The 25,403-nt window shown below is 38.7% G+C and overlaps 2 protein-coding genes across 4 annotated transcripts; both read left to right on the top strand.

Annotated features, from left to right (window-relative positions):
• Positions 1-176: 176 nt before the first annotated feature.
• LOC117291873 lies at positions 177-18,123 on the top strand. 3 transcript variants are annotated; one of them, XM_033773816.1, is made up of 4 exons: positions 177-665; positions 794-959; positions 11,460-11,591; positions 16,916-18,123. In XM_033773816.1, the coding sequence occupies exons 3-4, from the start codon at positions 11,504-11,506 to the stop codon at positions 17,182-17,184; spliced, it is 357 nt and encodes a 118-aa protein (XP_033629707.1). In that variant the 5' UTR covers positions 177-665; positions 794-959; positions 11,460-11,503; the 3' UTR covers positions 17,185-18,123. The 3 variants fall into 3 exon arrangements, with proteins under 3 accessions (XP_033629707.1, XP_033629706.1, XP_033629709.1); XM_033773815.1 differs by having other exon boundaries at positions 177-959; XM_033773818.1 differs by lacking the exons at positions 177-665; positions 794-959 and adding an exon at positions 10,116-10,304.
• A 3,338-nt stretch (positions 18,124-21,461) lies between these two features.
• LOC117291265 (phospholipase A2 AP-PLA2-I-like) lies at positions 21,462-25,154 on the top strand. The gene is made up of 4 exons (XM_033772895.1): positions 21,462-21,468; positions 23,080-23,239; positions 24,262-24,398; positions 24,977-25,154. Exons 1-4 carry the CDS (start codon positions 21,462-21,464, stop codon positions 25,126-25,128), a joined length of 456 nt encoding a protein of 151 aa, XP_033628786.1. The 3' UTR covers positions 25,129-25,154.
• The last annotated feature ends 249 nt before the right edge of the window (positions 25,155-25,403 follow it).

Here is a 25,403-nt window from a genome sequence, read left to right as displayed (position 1 = left end):
ACCAATTCATCTTCGATTGCTCAAGAGGATTACGCTGGCACTCCCCTTCATTCCCATTGGTTAAAACCCCTGTGCACAATTCCAGAATCAGAAGCATTTCATTTTGCATAGTATATTCCGTTTCCCATAAATCGATTTGATAGTGAGAACTGTCTCGCTCTTCTCAAACAAAGAACCGTACACTGCCAATGGAAGACATTCGCATGTATTTTGAAAGGCGACATTTAATGTACTGCACATGGTTTTTTGTGTGGGTCGCTGTGCGTTCTATTTATATAGCTGCACTTCTACGGGAGCACGTGCACTGCCATAGGCGACATTGGGCAAGTAAAACCCTATGCAATTACTAGATCGGTTCGCCGTACGAGACAGCGACCATTCTGAAAAAACCCTCCTCACCACGGCCAAGTGTAGTGTATTCACGCATGAGATAAAGGTGACATCGGCATTTCCCACGTCGTGGGGATTTACATAGTACTACAGCGGGAGACCAGGGCCAAGTTTGCCGTGCGTCGCTCACTCTATACCCACGGGGGTGACGACTGTATGGATTGATGTACGGAGGTCTTCGTGGTTTGAAGCAGTTCAGCCAGGGTGCAACAGTAGTACCACAGGGTACCTTATTATAACGACGATAATTATGCGGGTACACTGTGCTTTACATGGTCAGTATTATTAAGTTGTCTTCTTACGATAATATAAGACGGCAGCAGAAAACGCTTACTGTAGTATTGTATTGCAACAATACTGCACTCCCAGCACTATAATTATATGGACTACTTCATTGCTTCAGCTGTTTCCACAGCCTTGGTATAAAGACGAGTTCTAGATTCTCCACATCCTCACTTCAACATTGCGGGATAATTTAATCTGGCAGCATCGATTGCGTCTTCACGTGTAGACACACCTCCACTGCTTTCAGGTTTCGCACGGCTAGAAAAAGGCTACACATCACACACGTAAGTATGTATAGTACGTCATGCGTGTTGTAATAAATAGCGACCAAAACAAAGAACATTATCTGTTATATCTGTGGAGGGTAATATAAGAACCAAGACTGTGATATAGTTTCCTTGTGTTGGTCGGTTTTGATGTAGATATAAATATATTTCAATTAAAGATGGATTGAGTCAGTATGAGAAATCAACCCGAGTAAACATTGGCGGTATATTTGTTATAGTGGCGGGTCGCCTGTTTTTCGTTATCTCGTGCACACATCGCCATAATGCAAAGGTCGTTTCGTATAACACTTCACACACTCGTAATAATTGTCACATTACTAGTAATGTTTCAAACATTTGTTTTGTGAACAAATGCATCGTCATGGTAACTCATGTTGTTGTATTTATTTGTCAAACACACTATTGTATAATAATAAAGCCTGCGTTAGTGTTAGGAGTGCTATCGGTTCAACTTCATGGCGGCTGGTTCATAGCTCAAATTATTCTTTCGTACTTATGCATTTTACTGATGGTATGGGATTATAATAAAAGCAATTAAAAAAATGTATTATTGAAGAAGAAATTGCTGTGTGACGGAGGAAGGTTAAAGTGCACTGCGTTTTGCTGATAAGTGTTTCTTTGTTCAATGCCGGGAGCGAGACTTATCATTTTTTATAACAGAATATAAAAACAATTCTTAAGAATGAATTCATTTAGAGTTATAATTAATGGTACATGCAGTCTGCCTTCAAATTAATATTCAACGAATTACTGTCCAACCACTGAATATTATGTAAATAAGGTGCATGTACAAACAACGAAGTGTGCTCATTTTGTGAAGGGTTTTATGCCAAAATTATAATTCATTTGGCTGGACAAGTAAAGGAACAAAAATAACGAACATGATAGTTGCATTTGGATGTGTTATTTCAAAACGAAAAAGAAAAAAGAAAAAAAACAATTGCTTATGATGATTGATGTATATCCGGTTTATGACAAACTATTTGTTTTAGTATTTAGTATTTAACGAACATGCATCATTTATGACTTTACGGTAAAAATTATCAGTTTATACTTTTAGGTCTGCACATTTTAGGCCCACAATTGTATTTTTTAAAAAGTCACTAGTTTGTTTTTATAGCCTACAATTAAGAACATGTCGAGACTGTAGACTGTCTTATTTCAGTCTCATTGTTTCAAGTCAAATAATCAATGAAGATTTCGCCTTGTCGAGCTTGTTTTATGCCCAATGTCTCTATACTCTTCGTTCATCTGAATCCACAGACGTGTTTTATTGCATGTTTTTTTCCCAGCTAAATGCAACCTATAACAAACAACCTATAGGATGGTGCTTGAATCTTAAATTTCTTTTTCCTTTGTTCACTAAAGAATGATTTTGTCATAGAGCAGAGACTGAATGACTTTAGTGTATATAGGAGTTCTATCCAGTGTGAATAGTTTGCCTTTTCAGACATTGCTAGTGCCCATATTCTGCTCTTCGTTCAGCTGAAAATACTTATGTTTTATTGCCTGTTTTTCTGATACGCAACCTAAAAAAATGGGTTGCTTAGATCTTATAAGTCGTCTTCTTTTGATCAACCAAGTACGAATTCTGTCAAGAGTAGACTTTCTTTAGAGTAAGGGTTCTATTCAAGACAAAGAATCTTGAATAGTTCGCCTTATCTTGTCTGGCCTTATTTTATGCCCAAATTGCTATGTGTTCAGCTGAAAACACGCGCGTGATTTATTGCCTGTTTTTGTTCTGATAATGCCACCCAAGAGCCCTCCAAAGTGGCATTTTGCGTTGTTTTGCCCGGGGCCTCGCAGCGAAGGAGGTGTTATAGTGTCATATGGATGGGCATAATATTAATAATTTGTATAATCCAAGATTACATCGGGTATCTTTTAGTCTTTTATCGGCATAGAGGAATTTAAAGGCTCTGGACACGTTTGGTAATGTCAAAGACCAGTATCATCACTTGGTGTATCTCAACATTATACTCAGCACATAGTGACCTAAAAACTGCCTGGTCAGATTTGACCCGTATTCAAAGGTCCCACTAATTTGGGCTCAATTGGTCATCGAAGTTGCTTTAAAAAAAGAAGTGCTTTGTACAACTTTTCCAGCTTGGGACAGCTGGGCACCGGTCAAATAATACACGTAACATTACGATGAGTGTTTTATAATAAGTATGTCTTCTCTAATGGACGATTCTGCGCTTACCAGCAACATTTTTCTATTTTGAGCCAGAACAAGCTCAACACATGGTAAGGTTATTTTAACCATGTTTAAACAAACAATCTGAAATAATATTTGACCAAGAGCACAATCAACACGCGATGTCCCGTTCTTGGCAGGTCACACTATTGGCTGTTGGCAGCGTAATGCTGATTTATAGGAGAAAAAAAAGAGAGGTATCAATAAAAGTCACATCATGAGAAAGTTTCAGCTATGAGACAGTGTCTAGGCCTACTTGACGACAGCAACTGTCATTGTTTATCCACGGCAACCTCGAATCCATTCACGTTGGGGGGGGGGGGTTGGGGGGAATTGACAGTGGGTTCCAGCCGCAGCACTCAAATGCTTAGGGATGCAAAATTATCAATTATCGAAAAACCATTTGTCCTACTTTGAAGAGAATTCATTTCTCCATAAATCGTTTTTTAAAAGCTGCGGTTCTTCTTAATACGTAAGTTTCGACGTTTTGATCATTTTAATGTTGGAGTATTTACCAATTAATGAACATACTTTAAGTCGCTAAAACAGTACATTTTATCATGGAGTAAACTGTTAAAATGTGATTTGGGCCTGAAGTCTTTCTCAGATTCAAATATTTGAGTGAGAAATTACCTCTTAAAAAATATACATTACTTTAGAAGGAGCCGTTGTTTACAATGTTTTATAACTCACAACATTTATTCGCTGCTCGTTACCAAGCAAGTTTTTAAGCTAAAAATTATTTTGATACCAATAGTGTCTATAGTGCCTTTAATGTAGGCCTACATGGGGCTGGCACCGCAACATTGAGATGATTAATGTTGTTTGTCCATGTGCAGCAGAGAGGCTAACATTCTAGAAATGCTACACCAACCTCCATACCATGACTCAGTGTGCTTTATTTATGCTAAGGAGCTAGTTCGGGTGAATCCACGTAGGGGCAGGCCTACTTCAATCAGCATAGTGCTGATTGAAATACGCCCACAGTGCTGATGGGTCTGATTCCACAAACAGAACATTTAAAGCAAGAGTTTGCCCCCATCCTCCCCCTCCCCCCCCCCCCACACACAGAAATACAGCAACAGACAATTTAAAAAATGACTGCCAGCTGGTATATACCATAGGGCAACATCTGCTCCTTTAAAATGGAAAATTAGGCAGGATATAGCTGTAGCAGCAAATGTAATTAGAATCAATGTTCCTTTAAAAAACAATACATTTTTTTGTGGCAATACACATTTAATTCATTCCAATCCCCCACAGTCCCACGGCCAACAACGCCGTCCAAAAGACCCGTGAAAACCTCGTCACATTCGCGATGTTTATCATGAAAAAGTAAAAGGACAACATAATTTCTATGTCTTATTTTGTAGAGGACCTTCTTGTGCGCGTTCCTCTCCCATCATTTCGATTGTAGCAGTTCAGATGAACAGCTGCGGTTTGCCTGGACTTATATAGATGGACGTATTTCTCTGGAGGCTGGAATGAATTTTTTTTTTTTATCATCGGGTTTTCAGAATGAAACTCATTTGTTTTTCATAAACAATTCTATACATTACATTTTTAAAAGCACAGTAGGCCTATACCTTCTGGTAATTACTCACAAAATGAAAGACCATGAAAACGTAGGCTCTCTGCTTGGTAAGAAGCACTGCAGCTGTTGATACTATAACATTTTTGGAAGCGATTTCCTTGTAAGAATTGTTGTTTTAGAGAGGGAGATTATAAACATTCAATTTGAGAAACGTTTCTGCATGAAACGTGTCTCAGATGTAGGTGTGTTTCAGTTACGGATCATTCTTCCTGCGTGGACACAGCCGCTCTCGATTTTTGGCGATATCTCAGAAACTCTACCACTTTTGAATTATTTTTTCCCCCACACATTTTATGACTCAGGATTAAAACAACGAAACGACTCCGTAAACCAAATAAACACTTTTGCCTTTAAAGAGCTACAATAAATAGAAACAGCAGGATGGGCTTATATCCGGGACTCTGACATTAGCTGATTTATAATTCAGATGAGGGCCAGATAAATTCTGTCAGTATGCATAACTCAGATAACTAAATTCTGGATTAGGACGAAAACAGATGTCCTGTTTACCTAAATTTTATGATTGTTATGTAGTTCGATATTAAAGGAACACGTTGCCTTGGATCGGTCGAGTTGGTCTTTAAAAAGCGTTTGTAACCGTGTGTAATAAAATGCATATGGTTAGAAAGATGTTTTAAAAGTAGAATACAATGATCTACACAATTTTGCCTCGAAATTGGGTGGTTTTCGTTTTACTTTAATACGAACTAACACGGTCGGCCATTATTCTATGGGAGTCAAAAATTTGACTCCCATAAATGGCCGACCGTGTTAGTCGCCGAGGTAAAAGGAAAACCAAGCAATTTCGAGTGATACTTGTGTGGATCATTAAATTATATTGTTAAAATATATATCTAACCATATGCATTTCATAACAAACGGTTTCAAACACTTTTCAAAGACCAACTCGTCCGATCCAAGGCAACGTGTTCCTTTAAAGCCCTATAAAACCATCGCCATTGATCCTCAGTTTACTACCGTGGTGGGGTTTATTTAAGTTCCTACGAGAGAATTATACACGGGCTGATGCCACTAAGACCCCAGCCTGAAGACCCAGTATTGGCAAAAATGTTCCCGCGATTGACTATGCAGCAATGCGATTACATTAATGTACGAGAAGCTTTTTTACCGAAAGTTGATTGCGTCCCCAGACTGCGGTATTTGTCTGGCACTTAAAGGAGGTCATCCACTTTAGAGTTTTAAAATATGGTTTAGACATAGCAAGTAAATGTTGTTTACAACATCTTCACCCCGCATGCCAAATGACCTCTGACCCTTACCACCTACTTGACTCTACCTGAGGACGTGTGTTTATAGTAAGATAATTCCCCATCCTTTCAAAGAATTGAAAATGCATAAAAACAATAATCCAATTACATTAAATGTATTTTGTAGCTCTACTCGTTTCCCTCTCTTTGAGTTTCAAGAGTGACATAAAAACTGCCACGGACAATCTGAACCGGAAGTTGTTAGAGCAGAAGCTTTGGGTCTCTTCTTTTTTTTGTGAGTAAAATTTGTATTTTGTCACAAAAAAAGTTGAATATTGAATGTCCCCCTATTTTTCAGGTTGTCTCCTGCCTTATTTGCAAAAAAAATCCTAAAACAAAACAAATCTCATTCTTAAGAAGAACCGTTTCCTCATAGTGAACTATAAGTCCACTCTTGAAATTAGTATATAATGCAATCATACACCTTTTGTTATAAAGTCTTTGGCAATCTCAAATTTCTGTATTGTTTTCATTCATGATCACTTCATTTCTCTTTAAGAACTTTAATCCAGCGGTATTCGTATAGAAGGCCACCTCATGCAAACATCTGAAATGTTTCATGAACTTTAATTGGAATGAACCTCGGTAATATCGAAGATGACAAAACATTCCACGTTAAACATAAAGTGTACACATAAGTCATTCCGAGTATAGAAAGACATTTCGGGCATGCGTCTTGTATGCGCTGTGTATAAATTAAGTATGCGGTAATCAATACAAGTATCCCAATGATAATAACTGGCTCTTCTTAAAGTCACCTGGAAATATAATTTTTTTTTCTTTCAAACATAAGAGTATATGCTTACGAACAATAAAACAATTTTTTTAGTAATTGTTTGTCCCGATTTATATGTTTAAAAAATATATAAAGTTGTTTGGGGGCTGACTCCGCCTACCCCTTTTGTGACGTCAGTCGAGGCAGACTTTGCCTGCAATGCGTATAGTAAACACACGTGCAAGTACATGTACGTCCAAGTCGTGAGTTGGTACATTTCAAAAAGTGTTTTTCTGCATTCAGCAGCAATACACCTGGTTTTTTTTTAAACGTACAAACTCACGACTTGGTCCGTTATATACTTTGCAATTGTGTTTACTCTACTCATTACAGGCAAAGTCTGCCTCGATTGACGTCACGAACAGCGCCCTCTCGGGTCGGGGTCTACTCTTAAATTTGTAAATAACATAAGAACTGATTTTTTAAAACCTTAGTTAACTGTTTATTCACATTCCACTCATCAAAACACATATATTAGTGACAAAAGCTTTATTTTGAAAAAATACCACTTCCAGGTGACTTTAAGGAAGCGCACTCTCGGGGAATATGGTCTCAATTCCCGGGTAATGACGGGGTAAACTCATGGGTCTCTATACAGGGTGCGTTCGTTTAGCTTTCCTGGGTCGACCCCGGTTAGTGGCGGTTTTTTTGCCCAGGACGAACGTGTGCAGATAATTACCCACGTTCGTCCTAGAAAAAAAACCGCGATACACCGGGGTCGACCCAGGGGAGCTAAACGAACGCACCCATTAAGGAATGTACAACTCATTATTCACCGTCTAGCCTATAACTATTTTGATGAAATTAGACTCAAGGGAATCCAAGTAAATGCGATCGTGAAAGAAGTGGGACCGGGAACGAGCGAGAAACGTGTCAACGTACAAGTCATTTTCTTCTATCATAGGTCTGGAGCGAGCATTCGTTCGTATTTAATGGCCGTGTTCGTCATAGAAAGTTCATGGCATTTGAGAAAACTACTGCGCGGGAAGGGAAACTAAATTGGTTTACCACAACCTCGTTTTGCACACAGAATAGAACGCGCCTAATTAAATTGAATGGTCATTTTGCCTAGTGCATCCTTTTAGTGGCTACTGGCTACGACTGCAGATGGGATCACCACGTTAACGTGCGTTGAAGCAATGGCTGCACTGACAGCCGTAGCCATAACCGTCAGTTCGATCTCGGCCAATTGTCGAACGAACTGAAAACAATCCCCACCATATTCCATTGTGGAAAATTTGGACCCAATTTCATATCGATGACAAATTACACAGCTTTGTTATTTTATGCATATGATGGGATACACCAAGTGAGAAACTTACAATTACCAAACGTGTTCAGTGCATTAAAGCACAAAAAGCTGCCAAGCAGAGCAGAATTACGTTTACTAGGATAAGTTTATATTATCATGTCACATTACGATGGTATTCAGCTTGCTTTAGCTTGTATCAAGCAGGCAAATTTTCATCAACATTTTCTGCTTCGGCATTTCAACGAAATTGAGACGTGTACAATTGTGTTGAGACTGAGCTGCTAATTGAAGCAAATCAGTTTTATTAACAAATTCTGCGCAGCAAAAATAAGCAGGAAACCAGTCACAAACTGTGCACATAACGTGGAATTTTGCCTGGTAACCATTTTTCAGTGAACAAAATTGTTTGATGATTATACACCTGTGTGCCTATCAGCTTTGAAAAAGGTTGTCATGGTATAATTTATAAAACGGCTACTTTGAGATTGTTTGTGTGTGGTACTAAGCAGCCATAAGAGGTTCATCTTATGTCCACTCGGGGAGGGGAGGGAGGGGGGGGGGAGCTGCCCACTTTGGACGTGCATTTTTTTCTTCTGAATACGATGGAAGGTCGAAAGGTTTAGCGGTAACAATCGTCCGCAACAATAATGGTTCAAAAGGTTCATTTCTTATTTGCATTGTGGGCAAAATCTCCGGTCATGTTTTTTTGTGGTTTTGCTCATTCAAAAGCAAAATGGCCGTAGGGTCAGTGTTTGTGAAATGCGCAGCTTCCTTATGTCGGTCTGAGATGGTTGACCCATTTTCTTTTCCGCAAAATGTAGATTGTATGCCGAATGCTTTGAAGGGGTGTCTACGCGTCTATCAGCCTCTGGCAATTATTTGTCTAAAGACATTAAGTGAATTAATTGGCAAACCAAGCATCATCAAGATTGGGGGCTGGTATAAAACAGGCCTACGGGACATTCAAGCTAATAGGTTGACACATGACTGATGATTTGCGACTTTCTTTACACGACGCCGGAATAATTCCCCCTGTTTTTCCATGTGTGTGTCTGGATGTTTATGTAAATGCCAGACATGTTTGTTATGACGCGAAAGAAATATATTAGTTACATATTTGTTGACATTCCGAGGTCACCATGGAGGGCGCTGTAGGGTGCACCACTCCTTTAAAAACCAAAGCTAAATGTTAAATATTGAAAAATATTCAAACAAATTCTTGAAAACCAATCAAACATTATTTCGGACAACTAAACTACATCTTTCTCTTCAACCGTTTGGAATGTTTGCTAATTACCCCAGAAAAAAAACACTTCAGAAAACCAATTGGATTCCTCAAAAAATGGTTGAAGCACAGAATCCCGAGGTTAAAGTAACTTGTCATAAGTATTGCATGACCCCGAAAACGTTATCATTCAGAAGATTTTGAGGGCTACAAATTTTGATAATCACTGCTATGGTTTCCGAAGTGTATACTGGGCCCAATTGCATAGAGCTGCTTAAATCCATTGGACACTTATCAGTAAACTGTATCGTCCAAAGGCCTACACTTCGTGTATCACAACTTATATGTAAAATAACAAACTTGTGAAAATTTAGGCTCGATCGGTCATCGGAGTCGAGAGAAAATAATGGGAAAACTCACCCTTGTTTCCGCACGTTGCGCCGTGTCATGACATGTGTTTAAAATTAACCCGTAATTCCCGATATCGAGAATTGATAATTGTTTTAATGTTTTCTCAAAAAGTAAAGCATTTCATGGAATAATATTTCAAGAGAAGTCTTTCATCATTACCCTCTGTAAACCCTGTAAGTTATTTGTAAATCTGTGAATTTTTTTTCTGTTCCGAAAGTGTCCAATGGCTTTAAGCAGTTCCATGAAAGTGGCCCAAGTCTCATCTGTCGACACCAGCTGGCGCTCTGCGCGTCGTCATGGTCTGTTTTTGTGTTTTCTACAACATAGCGTTCCGCGTTCTCACACCGTACTGCACACCATGTTATTATTAAGAAAACCCAGCCATGTGAACTGGACCGAAGACACGATTGCTACACTAGTACTGTAGTAATATCATATAACTACTATGTGAATATTACCGGGTGCAACATCCCACGAGTGACAGAAATTAAGGCATTTTTTGAGTAAAATAACCACTTGGGCCTTTTGAGTGTCATTTGGTGACGAACGCCCTTACGGTAACAGACAACGCTAACTCTATACGCACTACGGACTGGATTGGCCATACATCATTAATTAAAGTAAGACTAATTAATTATTTGTGGTTTGTAAATTGAATGCTGCTGTATATTTATTACACGGTTGTCTGGATTGTACTGTTGTCATAAATCGTAAGCCACGTATGAATGCACATGCACAATTATGTGTTGAAAATTATAATTTGATTTTTTTTTAATGGAGGCTTTCGGCGAAGCTGACAGCAAACCGACGAACCGTATTCCATACATTGTGTATTGACTCACCATTCTGAGCCGCGCTGCGTTTAAATAAAAAAATACACATCTTTATAGTCTTGTAATAACAATTTGGTTTACTCTCTCCATAAATTCGCTCTGACTTGAAGAAATTGGATTGCCATATTGGGTTAATATGTTGTAAACACATCCATAAATGTGATGACTCACAGAATGTAATCATACGGTATCCTGAACATTAACTATGTTACCATCTGCGATGCCGGGAAGAGAGAGCATGACCATCATGAATGAAATCATCACTTGTTTGCTAAACAAAGTGCTCTAAAAGGGCGGGAGATTGATATTGTCTGCAAAACATCATCATGTATAAGCCGTATACCCTTTAGACTCATAGCTTAATCTTCAGCCAAGCCTAGCAGCAAGCACCCACCATAAAATTAACTTTTCAAAAGATCGCCAAAAAGACCAAAGACATTTTCTGTTTCATTAATTACAATTCGAGAAAAAAAGCTTAACCCCTTATCTGTGTTCGCGAGCTTAAGCAAAGTATAACGTCACAATACTAATGGTGCATCTTAATAACTCCAGGATTCTGGTTCCCGTGGGGCCTGACCCATTTCTGGTCAGTATTAGAGTGTAAATGGCAACTCATCTTAAGATGCATCTTAGCGGTTTGTGAAATCAAGCCATGGTACTATTTTGTCGAGTATTTTGAATTGAATACGTTCGTGAGAACTACAAAGATTGGGGATTGTTTTTCTTCTCGCAGGGCAGGAACGATTTTGCAGGTTCCCGAACTGGAAATCGTTTCTTTACTTCTCCGCTCGTGCCCAATTATAGAGTAATACCCGAACAAAGTCACGAGCGAATCTTTCGACTCAGTGCATGATGCTCGGATTCGCAGTCACATGATTCGTAATTAGTCATCTGCGATTCGCAATATTAGTCACGTTCTTTGTATTTTATTCAACTCCGTAGGTTTGTTCCTGAATCCTGAATCAGCTGATGTTACTTCGTCCGCTATGGGAGCACAACAGAGCACTAACGGGTCTGACGACGCTTATAAAGTGGATATCTTCGGGGAAGACATACGGAAAAAGTTCGATAGAGGTAAGTTCTGATCACACAATGTTTACCGACACTGGACACTATTGGTTATGACTCAAAATGTTTTTTTAGCATAAAAACATACTTGGTAACGAGCAATGGAGAGCTCTTGATTGTATAAAACGTCGTGAGAAACGGCTCCCCCTGAAGTGACGTTTAATGAGAAAGAGGTAAAAATAACTTCTCACAAATTATTTTGTACAACAAGGGTGTTTTTCTTTCATTATTCTCGTGTAACTGCGATGACCAATTGAGTCCAAATTTTCACAGATTTGTTATTGTATGCGTATGTTGCGATAGAGTAGACTGTGACATTTACCAAAGGTGTCCAGTGCCTTTAAGGGTAATATTTCTGCTTGGCATAAATATATCTTGATGAGCTGAAATAAGGGCACGTAATTCATTGCAGTGACTGGTACCAACAAAATATGTATACCAACCAACTATATTGCGACCGATGAAGCAAGGATTATCCTTAACTGGCCGGCGGTGCAAGTCCAATATTTGCTGATCTTAGAACTGAGTTTCCTATAAACCCAGAACAAAACATTGACCCGTTCATTGGCATGGCCAAACACCTTTTGGGGATTTTAAGTCGACAACTTTTTGTGGAAAGCAAATGAAGTATAATAGCAAAAAGATACATGTACACAATAGTAGAATGCTGACCCAAATCGCACAGCTGGCAATCAAGTTGCAAGTATAGTAGAGAAAAGATACATGTACACAATAGTAGAATGCTGACCCAAACCACACAGCTCGCAATCCTGCAAACAAATACTTGAAGGCCCGACGTTTCGACCCTACACTGTAACATGGCGCTGTAACTTTGACAGTATGTTACTGTATTTGTGCCCAGTAATTTACTGTAATTGCATTTTACAGTTGTTTACAGTAATCCACAGTAAATTCAAGACAGCAGTTTTGTTGCACGTATTTTAGAAGGGATATTACTGTGAATTATATTTACAGTACGTCACGTAGACACGCCCACAATTGTTGGTTGCCAAGCATCACCCGCTCAAAAAGTTTAATGAACCACCATCTTGTTTTTTGGATTGGTGTAAAGTTGAGGTGAGTGTTTCATTCCATGTTTTGTTTGTCGCTAAGTTGTTAAACTGTAAATTTCTTCGTGTTTATTTTAACCAAAGTCATTAGTGAAAGATGAAGCTTAATCTGAAATGTATACTGACTGGTCTGTGTAGGTAAAACACTTTTTTAGGGAGACATTGGCTGCGCTCAGAAGTGGCTCGTTGACGTGACCGTTGACGTTGGTTCATGCTCGTCGTGTTGTTGTCTGGATATTAAACGTATGTGTTTGGACATGTACATGTTGTATGCCCCTACAGTAGGCCTACATCCACCGCATTGTTAAGATAGTGATTGAACTGTGTGTATACTGTATTGTAGAAAACTATATTTTTTGCAAAAGTTGGGGCATGCATTATAAAAAAAAAACATTTATAATTTGATTTTTTAATTTTAATGTTTAACGTTACTTTACTTCCTTCGTCTTTACTTTAGGCTTTCGGTGCACATGGTGCAATTTTTTTTTTGGATTGAACTTTGAAGTGATGATAGGCCTAGAAGTTAAAAACTTAAATTAATCAGTCAAGTACAATTTAGTAGACCCGGGAACCAGGTGCAGTCAATTTACATCGTCCAGGATTTTGTCATGTTACCCGATTCTGCTAAGCTAAACTTTTGTAAGCTTAGCAAATTTTGATAGTCATGTTATTCTATCAACAAATTCTCTGCTTACCACGTTCATGTACTAAACAGCTCTATAAACTGGACCATGTTCTTTAAAGGGTTGCATTCATCTGTCAGTTGATGTTAGTGTTATACAGGTGTACTGTTGTGCAGCCAAGTTTAATTAATTCCGATGGGTTTCTTTTAAATAAACTGTTCAAAATTTGTGTTCTTATTTTTATAGGACAATGAATTCTTACTGCAGTGAGTTGGACGGTTTGCATTGATGGCAAAGTGTGCTGCACCCAGATGATTTCACTTTGGGACTTTCCTTCATTTTTATATCCTACTATGTGTTCAATTTAGAGTATCAGGCAGAAGCAGCAACAACGCTAGAATGTATTCAGAGGTAATGTTATTTTCTTTGTTTGACTAGATATGGGACAGTTTATTTGTGCTTACAATAAGCCTCACTGGTCGACCTAGGTCTGACCCTTGCATTCGGTTCGGTTTGATACACATTTTCACCCTTAAAACAGCACCTCACAGTGAGAGTTCAATTTGTATTTATCTAAAGACAAGTACTGTTTAATATTATTAACCTGCGATATGAAATTATTATTATTTTTTATCCACGAAGATTTTTGTACATTTTGAAAGCAGTGCCAGTCGGCTGCATCATGATGCATTGGTATGAATGCAAGGGAAAGTGAATGCTAGGGGAAAGCACATCTGGGTCGACCTGGGCAAGAACGTAATCGAGCACACCCAAAGAGGGGGCTCTAATTTCAAATAGTTTTGCTAGACTTATTTTTCAATAGCCAGCGTCCTGTGGAAGTGAACAATATATAACTATATATCACAAACCTCTGAAGCCCTATTTTCATTACAATTTTAAATAGAGAAAATAAAAGTTGTAATTTGGGTTTTAGTGCTGGATTGTAACTAATACTGTAATTAAAATCAACTCTACAAGACATCGATTTTCCAAGGCTTCATCATTTTGACCTCAGTAATGAAGTTCAATCACACCAACAAGCAGCAAATAAAAAGTAGATTCTCAAAATATGCACTGACTTGTTCCCATTGTTGATTCTATTCATGTAAATGTGAATATTTTGTTTACAGGTGCCTCATGAGAATCAACCCTGACACTGGTAACAAAAGCGCAGATAGAGTGAAGAGCAGAAGGACAGGCCATGAGGTGCAAAGAAAGAGGGAACTTATCATCTCTCATGTTGTCACATTTGTACGTAAACTTGCTGATGTTGAATGGACCTAAGAATAGCCGCAATGTTGGGGACAGCAAACAGTTCATTAGTTACAAGGTGTAACTTTTTGGAAATGGTGTTGGTGTTAAATAACATCCCATAACTTTCTTATGTAAATGTTTGATCTTTATCAAGAGTATGGTTTGCAAACCTGTAAATGTTTGATCTTTATCAAGAGTATGGTTTGCAAACCTGTTAATGTTTGATCTTTATCAAGAGTATGGTTTGCAAACCTATAAATGTTTGATCTTTATCAAGAGTATGGTTTGCAAACCTGTAAATGTTTGATCTTTATCAAGAGTATGGTTTGTAAACCTGTTTGCAAATAAATAGTAAAAATTGACATTATGTTATGCTTGTATGGGCTGTATGTATTCATCGATTTTGACATTTGACAATTTTGACATTCTGACACATTTAAGGTATTTGAATTTGTTGAGGATGCTATGATGAGTACACGGATCATGGAAATGGTGTATTAACACTTCATTAGCCTCTATTCATTGAAGTGATGGGAAAATCCTTCTTGAAAGCCAGTACAGTACAAAATAATATAAACAAATATGTATTTTAACCAGTGATTATAAGGACGTTACTTGGTATGAGAAGACATTTGAAAGTTAAAAGCTTTTACATGTAATGAACTGTTAAATTTAAAAATGTTAAATTTTTCATTTTGTGCCTTTAACCATTTAGCCACTGGACCGCCCAGCCGCCTAGCGATACACTGTATGCGGTAGAAGGAAACCTGGCTAGCTTGTGTTTGTAGAAAAAAAAGGAACATCAACAGAAAACTTGATAGTCATTAGTAGGTCTACGCATTTGTTAGCCCATCTAGTTTTTTATAGATCATTATTATTTCTCCCTTCATAGTTGACTTGTCGAAGCTAATGATGATATAATAATTTTGCTCTTACCCAACAAAATGCTCATTAGTAATCACAAAGGAAACTATTTATTAATCATTCATGATGATTGTCGAAAACTAACGCCTTCGCATTTGATCAGTATGAGCATTGAGCCAGATAAAAGCCTTAAAAAGCTATTGTGTCCATTTTATCCTTACAAAACAAATATTCGCCATAAAAATTACCATAGCCGTTTAACGAGAGGCATTTATTGTTCCCATGAGAAATTGTACTTTTATAGAATATTACCGAAAGGGTAAAAAATTTTGCATAAGTATTAAGCCATGGCTATCTTTTAAAATTTGAACTACGATTCCAGTAATTTACTGCAAGAATCTTGAAAAATTGGTTTTCAGCAAACTCGGGAGGTGCAGGGACTAGAGGGATAAAATGATATTTGGGTGGCTATAATTCATCCTCCAGTTCGGATTTTTGTACATTTTCAGTGATACTTTCAACTTGGAAAAGCAGATGCAGATTTTTGTTGGAGGGGTAGGGGTCAGGCCCAAAAGTTTGTTTTGCTTTTGATTCACCAAAATTCATAAGTGCAACACTTGTTGACTCTCCTATATTTTGAATCACCTCAATACATATCTCACCCCTGCAGAGTGTAATCTTTTGTAATTTCAGTGACGTCTACTTAATTATTTATTTTTCCTTGTTGGGGGGGGGGGGGGGGGGGGTCAGAGCAAGTGTGATTGAGTGCCCCCACTGGATCTGTACCTGTTGTGTGATGTGATATCCCATAATCATTTGTTAAAGTCAATGAACATAACACTTGTCATAATAGGTGCTGAGAATGTGTGTTTACTAAAAGCCAGTTCAAGTGAGATAATTGCATATTACGATGTTATTAATGTTTTAATAACAGTTTCAGGTTTTTGTAAGAATTTGTAACAGTTGGTTGCCAACTGTTATGGTTGGTTTAAGAATTTTGTGCAATAAAACATTTAAAACGTGAAACAATTGTCACTGTTTGTTGGTTTTGAAGTGTCGGACAACAATCTACAATATAATCTTTCGTTACTGTAAACTTCAATCGAGATAACTGTAATTTTTACTGTAAATATACGTTTTTTGTGCAGTAAAAGTTATAACTAATGTACAGATATTACAGTAATTTACCGTGTAAATACGGCATCATTTCTCTAACCGAAAAGTACAGTAATTTACCAGTTAATAAAATTACAGCATGACACAGTGTTACTGTATATGAATACAGTAAAACTTTCCTGTAAATTTTACAGTAAGTTACTGGCAACTCGGCTGCCAGTAACTTACTGTAATTTTACAGTGAAACATTTTACATAGCAGAGTGCTTGCCACAATGAGCTTGCAATCTTTACAGGATCATGCCGTCTTTAAGATTTTACTGATATTACTTACGAATTTTATTGTATTATTGTTGTATAAGTATCAACATTTTAATTATGGTTTTATTTGTTCTTGTAAAAAGGTGAGCTGAAGGTGACGCCGACGCACCTGTGCTTCATGGGAGCCAAGAATAGCTTCGAATGGCCCCTCCAGGATTTTAAGCGGTTTGGTCAGGCTAAACGTGTCTTCTCGGTCGAGCTCCTAGACTTCAACGACGTGCTCAACACTAGAGAAATCATCTTTCGCTCCAAGAGGGCACAGGTTATCTGTGACGACTTCCGGGGGAAACTAGCCGCGTTGGAGCAACACGTTCAACCGGAGAGTCCACCAATGATCGAGGCGGTGTCTTGATACCTCGTTCCCAAATTCTCATGGAATCGTCGAACTCTTAGTTGAGGTGGGGGAGTATGTGCCCAGTTTAACTTTTAATATCAAAACATTTTCTTGATGGGTGTGCGAGAGCATGCTGCCGAGAGCTCACTAAAAAGCAATGATGGTAATTTACCGTAAACCTTTACAGAAACTGCAGGCCAGTGTTGTTGCTGCAAGTCGGAGCATGTTTAGATTTCACTGTTTTCTTCCACTAATATGCGAACGCAAAAGAGCAGAGATAAAAAAACACCCTTTGCGTCATAATCGTCTTTTCTGGTACTTTGTCTATTTGTGAATTTCCCTTTGTGGAACAGAATTTTATCACCAGTCTTCAATGTTCTTCAATTGAAGATTAGCAAGTGGGTGCTTCACGAAAACTTCAAAACCAACTCATGACTGTTAAAAAGGAGAATTTTTCGTGGACAGTGGTGGTTCGCCATGTTGTCCGCCGTGCGTCAGTGGCGGCCATAATATAACCACCCATCGTAAACCGGTTTAGTTGCTCGGTGTATTTGCACCTGGAATTTGATCAGTTTATAGACCAAACTCTGTTGCCACAGAATCACCCTTATTATATTAAACAATAATCACAAATCATTCGATAGAGACAAAAATATATGCGGGAGAGGTCATGGAGTCCTGAAAGTGACGATCCCTGAATTGTATTTTTTTTCAGCTGATTTTATTCTAGTCTGAACAGTGTGGATGCAGCGGTATTAACTGTGATAACCTCGCCGTTCATCAAGATGCATTTTGACGGCAGAAAGAACTTTGCATGTAAGGGAAGGAAGTAGAGGCCTCGAAATAAGGTGGTCATTGTTGAAAATAGTTAAGTTTTCCCTGTTTTTTTGTTATGCAAGTCGCCAGACACAAGGCCTGAAGGCCACTTCAAGGTGTGGGTTAGAATTTTTGTCCAGAGGCCGTTGCCACCTACTCCTAGGGCTGAAACGGGGTTGTCCCTTTTACAGTCCATTCGGATGTAGGCTTGGGTATCATCAATCAGAAGCGTGGCCGGTAGAGCAGAAAGCACTACCTCCCCACTTTAAGCAGCAAGTGTCACGACCGAGATTCGAACCCACACTCTGCTGATTAAACACCAGAGCTTGAATCCAGTGTTCTTAACCGCTCGACCATGACATACCACGTAGTATACAAACGATATATGACGATCCCCTTTGGTTGCAAACTTGGTCTCCCTAAACCATCGGGTCGTGAAAATGTCAAACAGCTGTTTGCAATAACATTTTAATTCGTGAATATGCCTAAAATAGAGTCTGTAAGATTACGCATGCTCTCTTAATGTAAAAGAGTGAAAAAGCACTCTTGGAAGAGCCATATGAAGGACAACTCTTTTTCGAGTGGTCTTCCACTCTTTAAGATTGAAGTTTGCATCTTTTTGAGTGATTTTTCACTCTGTCCTGGAGTGAAACCCCTCTTAAAGAGTGAAATAACCGCTACTCTTTTTGAAGAGCCATACGAGGGACAGCTTGAAATGTAAAGAGTGTTTTTTTTGTTCACTCTTTTACATTTAGAGAGTGGAGACATTGAACACGAACCGAACCAGAAAACTCTAACGTTACCAACCATAGAGATACACATTGGTGAGAAAGGGAATCGGTGAATAACAGTTTCATATTTATAGCTTGTGAAATTTATACTAAACAATTCTAACCAACTACTGCACCATCAACTTTTTTGTTGAATATAATTATGCAAAGTTTAACAAGCATGGATGACCACAATTAACTTGGATCGGCCGAGTTGGTCTTTGAAAAGCGTTTGTAACCGCTTGTTATAAAATGCATATGATTAGAAAGATATTTTAAAAGTAGAATATAATGATCCACACAAGTACCACTCGAAATTGCGTGGTTTTCATTCTACCTCGTCGACAAACACAGTCGGCCATTTATAAATGGCCGACCGTGTTAGTTCGCAAAGACCAACTCGACCGATCAAAGGCAACGTGTTCCTTTAAGCGCATCGTTTTCACATTATTTTGACTTGTGAATTCGGGAGAGGGTAATTCTGTGTTTAAAAAGTGTTTGTGGCGGGTTTATACGTTCATTCCCATTCCTCCAGTAAATGAATCAAGACTAGTTCGACCTTAAAGTCTTATTGTGACCCGTTTTTCAATGAACATGCCGCAACCAGAATATAACTGACTGATCGTCGAATTGCAAACGTTTTCTGACGTCATTATTTCAACTGTGTCATGTTAAAACAGAAGGAAGATTGTAGGAATGCTTCGATTGGAATTGGTTTGGAAAAAGAATTGTCTTTTTATGAAATGAGATTTGTACCTTTTGTAGATTGAATGTTGTATGTGTCATATTTATATAATATATTGTGAGCGATAATGTCCGGTTTTAAATGTCGGGGATTACCAGGTTTTTCGTGTTTTTACTGGTACATAAAACTGTTTCTCTATTTCTGGAAGTGAGAGTTTTGTATGGGCTTCTGTGGATGTTAAACTGTGTTTAGTTTCCATTTTGCCAAGAAGAAAGCACCCTTACACTGTAAACACCTTAATACTTTAGTCGCCTGTCGGCCTTCAGCATGTGTCGTGGTCAGCACAAAGTTGTGTATAACATTTTGTAGAGGTTCACAATTGGCTCTGGTTGAACTACCCCCACAAGACTCAAAATAGGAAGAACATTGCTATAACAACATTTCACATCCGGAACTGTTGAATGACCTAGCCCATTGTGAACAAAGTCATCGGAAACAAACCTCTCCGCCTTATAGACAAGGCCATGGTAACACAATTTTAGCATAATGCAATTCAACGCCCCCACACTTTTGAAAACGAAAGAGTATGTTCGAGAAATTTGTTCTAACTTTCTACAACTTTATTATTGATTGACAAGCTACCTTATGGAGTTATGATAGGTTGACGGCATAGATTATCTCGCGTACAACCGCGCGAGCCACACTGGGCGGCCATTTTTAAAGAGCTGTAAAAACGCCCACTTTCAAACTTTTTGTTAAACGATTTACATCCATCGTAGTTTTTCAGGAAAATTTACATCTAATTATGTACAGTTAGAGAGTGCCGCAAATTAAACTTTGGTTTTATTTCCTTTTTCGGCGTTTTATGTTGGGGGTAAAGTGAAGGGGTGTTAATGCTTGCTTACGCATCTCGAGGCTCCATATTGGTTCAAAATCCCGCCATGCAGCCCCACTTATTCCCAATCGGGATTAAGGCTTTTTCTAAACCACTGCTTGGGTTTGGGCTCAGGCTTTATCAGCTATGACAGAAAGTATACCTTATACGGGACTTCAGTCGGTCGGACGGAGCTCAATCCGAAAATCCGTGGTTTCGAAAACGCTCATAATAAACCCTGAATAATTATGGTACGGGGAAGTTCAGCCTTAGTCCATGTTTATCATACCAAACTTTCAAATGCCAATAATGTTCTCAAAATATTGTCTTTGGGTTATTTAAATTGCAAATCCCGTATTTTCAAATTTCATGCTAAAATAAAATGCGGGCATTGCATTCCCTTCGCTTTATAATTAAATTTTATTTACCCAGTCTCACCAATTATAAAGAATACAATTAAGCTTAAATTTTGACTGTAATAAGTTTATAGTTAGTCAATTGTACTATTTGTAATAAGATAGATCGCGATTGTATGCTTTTTTAAACAAACAATAAAATGAAAACCCCTGAATTGACAGAAGTACTTGCAGGTTGTATTTTTCTCTGTGTACCGCAACGAATTCACAACTTTTTATGATGTATGTACTTTTGTTATTTACTGTGGTTATAATTTATAAATTTTGTGCAGTTCGGGGGGGGGGGGGGGGTCAATGAGAGAAAATGTCCGTCGATGTTTTCTTCTATAAATCATCATTTTGTCACTTTTGTTACCCCAACAAAAAAAGGATTTAGAATAGCTATTTCATGGAGTTGATACAGTTGTATTATATAATGTTACGGCCCAATGTGAGACTTTGGAACGTTGGGTGGCAGCAGACTAATACTAGGTAAGTTTAATAAAATTCCTGATTACCAAAAAACTGGATTCCAATCGAATACAAAAACTTGATGATTGGGGATTTTGTGCTCGTTCATATCGGGCTTAATTCAATTGGCGCAACCGAATTAAACAATAGGGCATAGTGATTTACCGGGGTCGTGATGTTTCCTCAACCGCTTAAAACAGATTTTGTGCGCTCGAAATAAATTGCTGGAAGTGCTCGAAATAAGTTACTCCACCAAAAGTTTGAACAAAACATTTTTGCCCAAAATGGCGGGTTTGTGCGTAGGCTCTACAGGACCGTCATGACATGGTTATCAAAAACTCCATTCAAATCGAAAACAAAACTTGATGATTGACAAAGCATCTAAAATGAGCTTAATTAGAAGGAGATTACTTGACAAAGACTTCTGGGGAGCAAAAATGCACATTTTAATTTCAAAACAAGTTTGTGCATCTTTCATTGAAGACAACGGCACTTTCAAAAGCACATCTTTGGTGTGCGAGCGTTATCAGAATAGTAATATTAAATAAAGGCCCATCTATTCAAACAGTATGAATGTTATCCTTTTTGCGTAGGAACCATTTATATTAATTCAAGCTTATCTATCGTATGTCAATCGTTTTAGTCCTCAAAAAGCTATCAGCAATAATTGTGTAGTAGATTACCTTTTTCAAATAAGTAAGAATTGAAACAATTTCTATTAACTTTAGCAAAGGCCTAGGCCCTATATATACCAACCATTGTATTCCTCAACAAGGGAATTTTATAATGTTATCAGATGCCTTCATGAGATCCAATAAAATAAAACAAAGTGTCAAAAAGTATAAATATCAGGTCTCGACAGGAGATATTTCATTCGCTGCATCTCCGGTTCTAGCCGTCTTGACTGTACCGAGATCTTCGTACCCTACAGCTATCACCGTGACCGACCATTTCAAGTCAACCGTAAAGTACCACAGAAACACCCGCTACCATGAAGGGCTTCGTGCTTGTTCTCGCAACGTAAGTTGCCCTCACGAGTAAGTGAAACCGATTAATATTAATTGATTTGTATCACACCGTGCCGCTATTAACATTCAGAGAGTGGCTACTTGTCGGGTTTCACCCCCGAGGTTATGATTTAGTTTAATACTGTGGGTGAGTGAGAACTTGTCACAGTGCAGAGCAATGAACTACTTTGCCAACACATTTTTACGCGCCAAATTTCATAAAAAATACTCCTTGACAAATTTCTTTGCTAAGCAAAAGTAATGGGGCACCAGTCACACAAATACTTAGTGTATTTTGGGCGTGTAACCTGTTTCATTGCTTATCAAGTTTTTTGTGTGTTTACAGGCTTGGAAATTTGGCCCTGGTCTACATAGACCCCCCCCCATCCTATGTGAAAATTGCACATTGTTATACACCCCCACACGTGGACGTGGCTCGATATTACCATCATTCAAACGTCGCTCTTTTGCCGTGCCGATATCAATTAATACGATTTTTGTTTTAATTCGACACGGCAGGAGCACGACGTTTGAAACCACTTTTTGAATTTTGGCGCGTCAGGGGCCATTAGCTCGACGAGCACTGTCGTGCAAAGCTCGGCAGAATAGAAAGCACGGCTTTGTTTCATACGTCGCGCTCCAGCCGTGCCGAACCGAAATGAATTCCTATCCGTAAGGATGAGGCACTATAAGAGCCTGGCTGGTAGAGCAGAATGCTCTAAAGTTTGACGAAGTATGGTTAAGTGCCTTTCTATGGGGTTCCAGTGTCGTGACTGGGATTCGAATCCACTGCTGCTGAAAAAAACAGTGCCCAGTTTCAAAGAGTTCACCCCACCCAACCCCACCCCACCCCATCCCGGGTAAACACTAAACTTGCTACATCATGTTCTTGCAGATGCTAAGAAGATACAGGGTCCAATAAAGGCTCTCGATGACTTCGGTGAAATGATTACGTGCCTAGCAAACATCGGTTATTACGAGATGTCTTACTACACGGACTACGGGTGTTTCTGTGGCTATGGAGGTAGCGGCACACCAGTCGATCCTACAGACATGTACGTTTAATCCCTACTCCATGGTTTAACTTTTTTTGTTGACTAGCCTACAAACTTTCCTCTAAAAGTCGGTTAAAATTTCTTAAAGGCAGTGGACACTATTGGTAGTTACTCAAAATAATTATTAGCATAAAACCTTACTTGGTGACGAGTAACGGGGAGAGGTTGATGGTATAAAACATTCTGAAGTGACATAGTTTTCGAGAAAGTAGTAATTTTCCACGAATTTGATTTCGAGACCTCAAGTTTAGAATTTGAGGTCTCGAAATCAACAATCTAAACGCACACAACTTTGTGTGACAAGGGTGTTTTTTCTTTCATTATTACTCGCAACTCCGACGACCAATTGAGCTCAAATTTTCACAGGTTTGTTATTTTATGCATAGTTGAGATACACCAAGTAAGAATACCGATCTTTGACAATTACCAATAGTTTCCACATGCAGCCTTTAAACTAGTAGTCCTCCCCAAACGTCCCTTTAATACATGTATACTCTTAACGTTTGAGATTATCTCCCAAATTTTCACTAAGTCATCAGATAACATTTTTAGTGAGCCCAACACTTTTCAGTTTAAATGTTTAGACTAGCCCCCAAATTTTCACCAAGTCAGGTAAACCTTTGTAGCCCCCAAATTTTCACTAAGTCGGTTAAACTTTAAACAAAAAATCTCCCTCTCCGACATTCCACTGAGTTAGTCAAACTTGTAAGCATAACCCTCGCCAACTTTTCAGAAAGTTATCTAAACTTTACAAACTGCCCCTCCCCCAACTTTCCACTCATTCTTATAAAGTGGACGCATTGCAATGATGTAAGAACTGTAGGAGTTGGCAAAACCAGATAGAAACCCAGTGCGCACATCGAAGCTGTGCCATGACGATAAATTTGTGTGCACTATTTTTCAAATTAAACAGCAGAACTCAAACTTCAAAATTCAATTAGTTTGTTTGTAACTTGGCACCCCCAAACACTTAACCACGACTGAAAATGTTCACCATGTTGCATGTTTTTCTTGTACTTCAGATGTTGCCAGATCCACGATCAATGCTACACCGAAGCAGTTAAACCAGACTATGGGTGCGGGTGGTTTGACACATACGCCACAGACTATGAGTACGTGGAATCTATCGACGCAGCAGGAAACTGTGCTATCAGATGCAGTAAGTATTGAAACACATACACAAGGTGGAGGTATAGGGGTGGGAGGCGGGTGTGGGCAAAGATCTTACCATCCCAAAATGAGAGAAGGGTAGGAATCCTACAAACATAAACCACTGGTGACTATTTTGTGTAAACGTTAACCGATGTGCCGAGCGGTACCGGACTCTGGTGTTTAAATTCTGATCAGCAGAGTGTGGGTTCGAGTCCCAGCGTGGCGCTTGTGTCACTCATTGAGCAAGATACTTTATCATACCGTTTGTCCTCTGGATTGGACATTAAACCGTAGGTTCTGTGTTTTAGAATTGGTATGAAAAAATAACACAGAACACTCATCGTGGAAGAGTAGGGGTTAACCCCGGTGTTTCTTGTTCACAAAGCAAGCACCCTTGTTTTCAGCAGGTTTCCAGTCACTGTGATAAAGTTCACTCTATTATCAGGCATCCTTGGATTCAAACCAGAAATGTATAACAACAACCATCCAAAAATTAGCATCTTTCACAATATTAAGACGAGTAAGAAGAGTTCTGATGCGAGCCATTCTCAAGTTAATTTTTAAATTGAAATATTTTATTTACAGTGACCGAAAAAGAGTATCCAGCCAGCGACAGCAACGCCAAATGCAGGGCGTTCATGTGTGAATGCGACCGCAAAGGTGCTCAATGCTTCGCCAATGAAAGAGGCAACTTCAACAAGAATTCCTTCTACAACTACCCATCGAGCAAGTGCTAGTAATCCAAGTGCACATGCCCACGACCTGATTGCCTGACCACGCCCCAGACCACGCCCTGATTGATTATTCACATCAAGTCTTAAAGGGATCGACTAACAACCAAACATTTGTACTTCCAAGTCTTATTTTCCTTACTCTCCAAACCGACAACCATCTGAAGAACACCAGGGCAGTGCAATCAGACGACCACGCCTTGTTCTCAAGAAGGAATCACCCGCCTTTCCGGCCGCTTACCTTGAAATAACGACATCACAGCTATCTGGATTAAGTTTAA

This window comes from Asterias rubens, chromosome 6 (genome assembly GCF_902459465.1).
Source record: "Asterias rubens chromosome 6, eAstRub1.3, whole genome shotgun sequence".
In the NCBI taxonomy this organism is placed as follows: Eukaryota; Metazoa; Echinodermata; class Asteroidea; order Forcipulatida; family Asteriidae; genus Asterias; species Asterias rubens.
This window is presented reverse-complemented; position numbering and strand designations above follow the sequence as displayed.

Bases quoted from the DNA above. Each gene is read 5' to 3' on its own strand.
- LOC117291873 (XM_033773816.1), top strand. From the start codon at position 11,504: ATGGGAGCACAACAGAGCACTAACGGGTCTGACGACGCTTATAAAGTG. The intron at 11,592-16,915 runs GTAAGTTCTGAT...TCTTGTAAAAAG, and splicing joins ACGGAAAAAGTTCGATAGAG to GTGAGCTGAAGGTGACGCCG.
- LOC117291265 (XM_033772895.1), top strand. The intron at 23,240-24,261 runs GTACGTTTAATC...CTTGTACTTCAG, and splicing joins CCAGTCGATCCTACAGACAT to ATGTTGCCAGATCCACGATC. The intron at 24,399-24,976 runs GTAAGTATTGAA...TTTTATTTACAG, and splicing joins AAACTGTGCTATCAGATGCA to TGACCGAAAAAGAGTATCCA.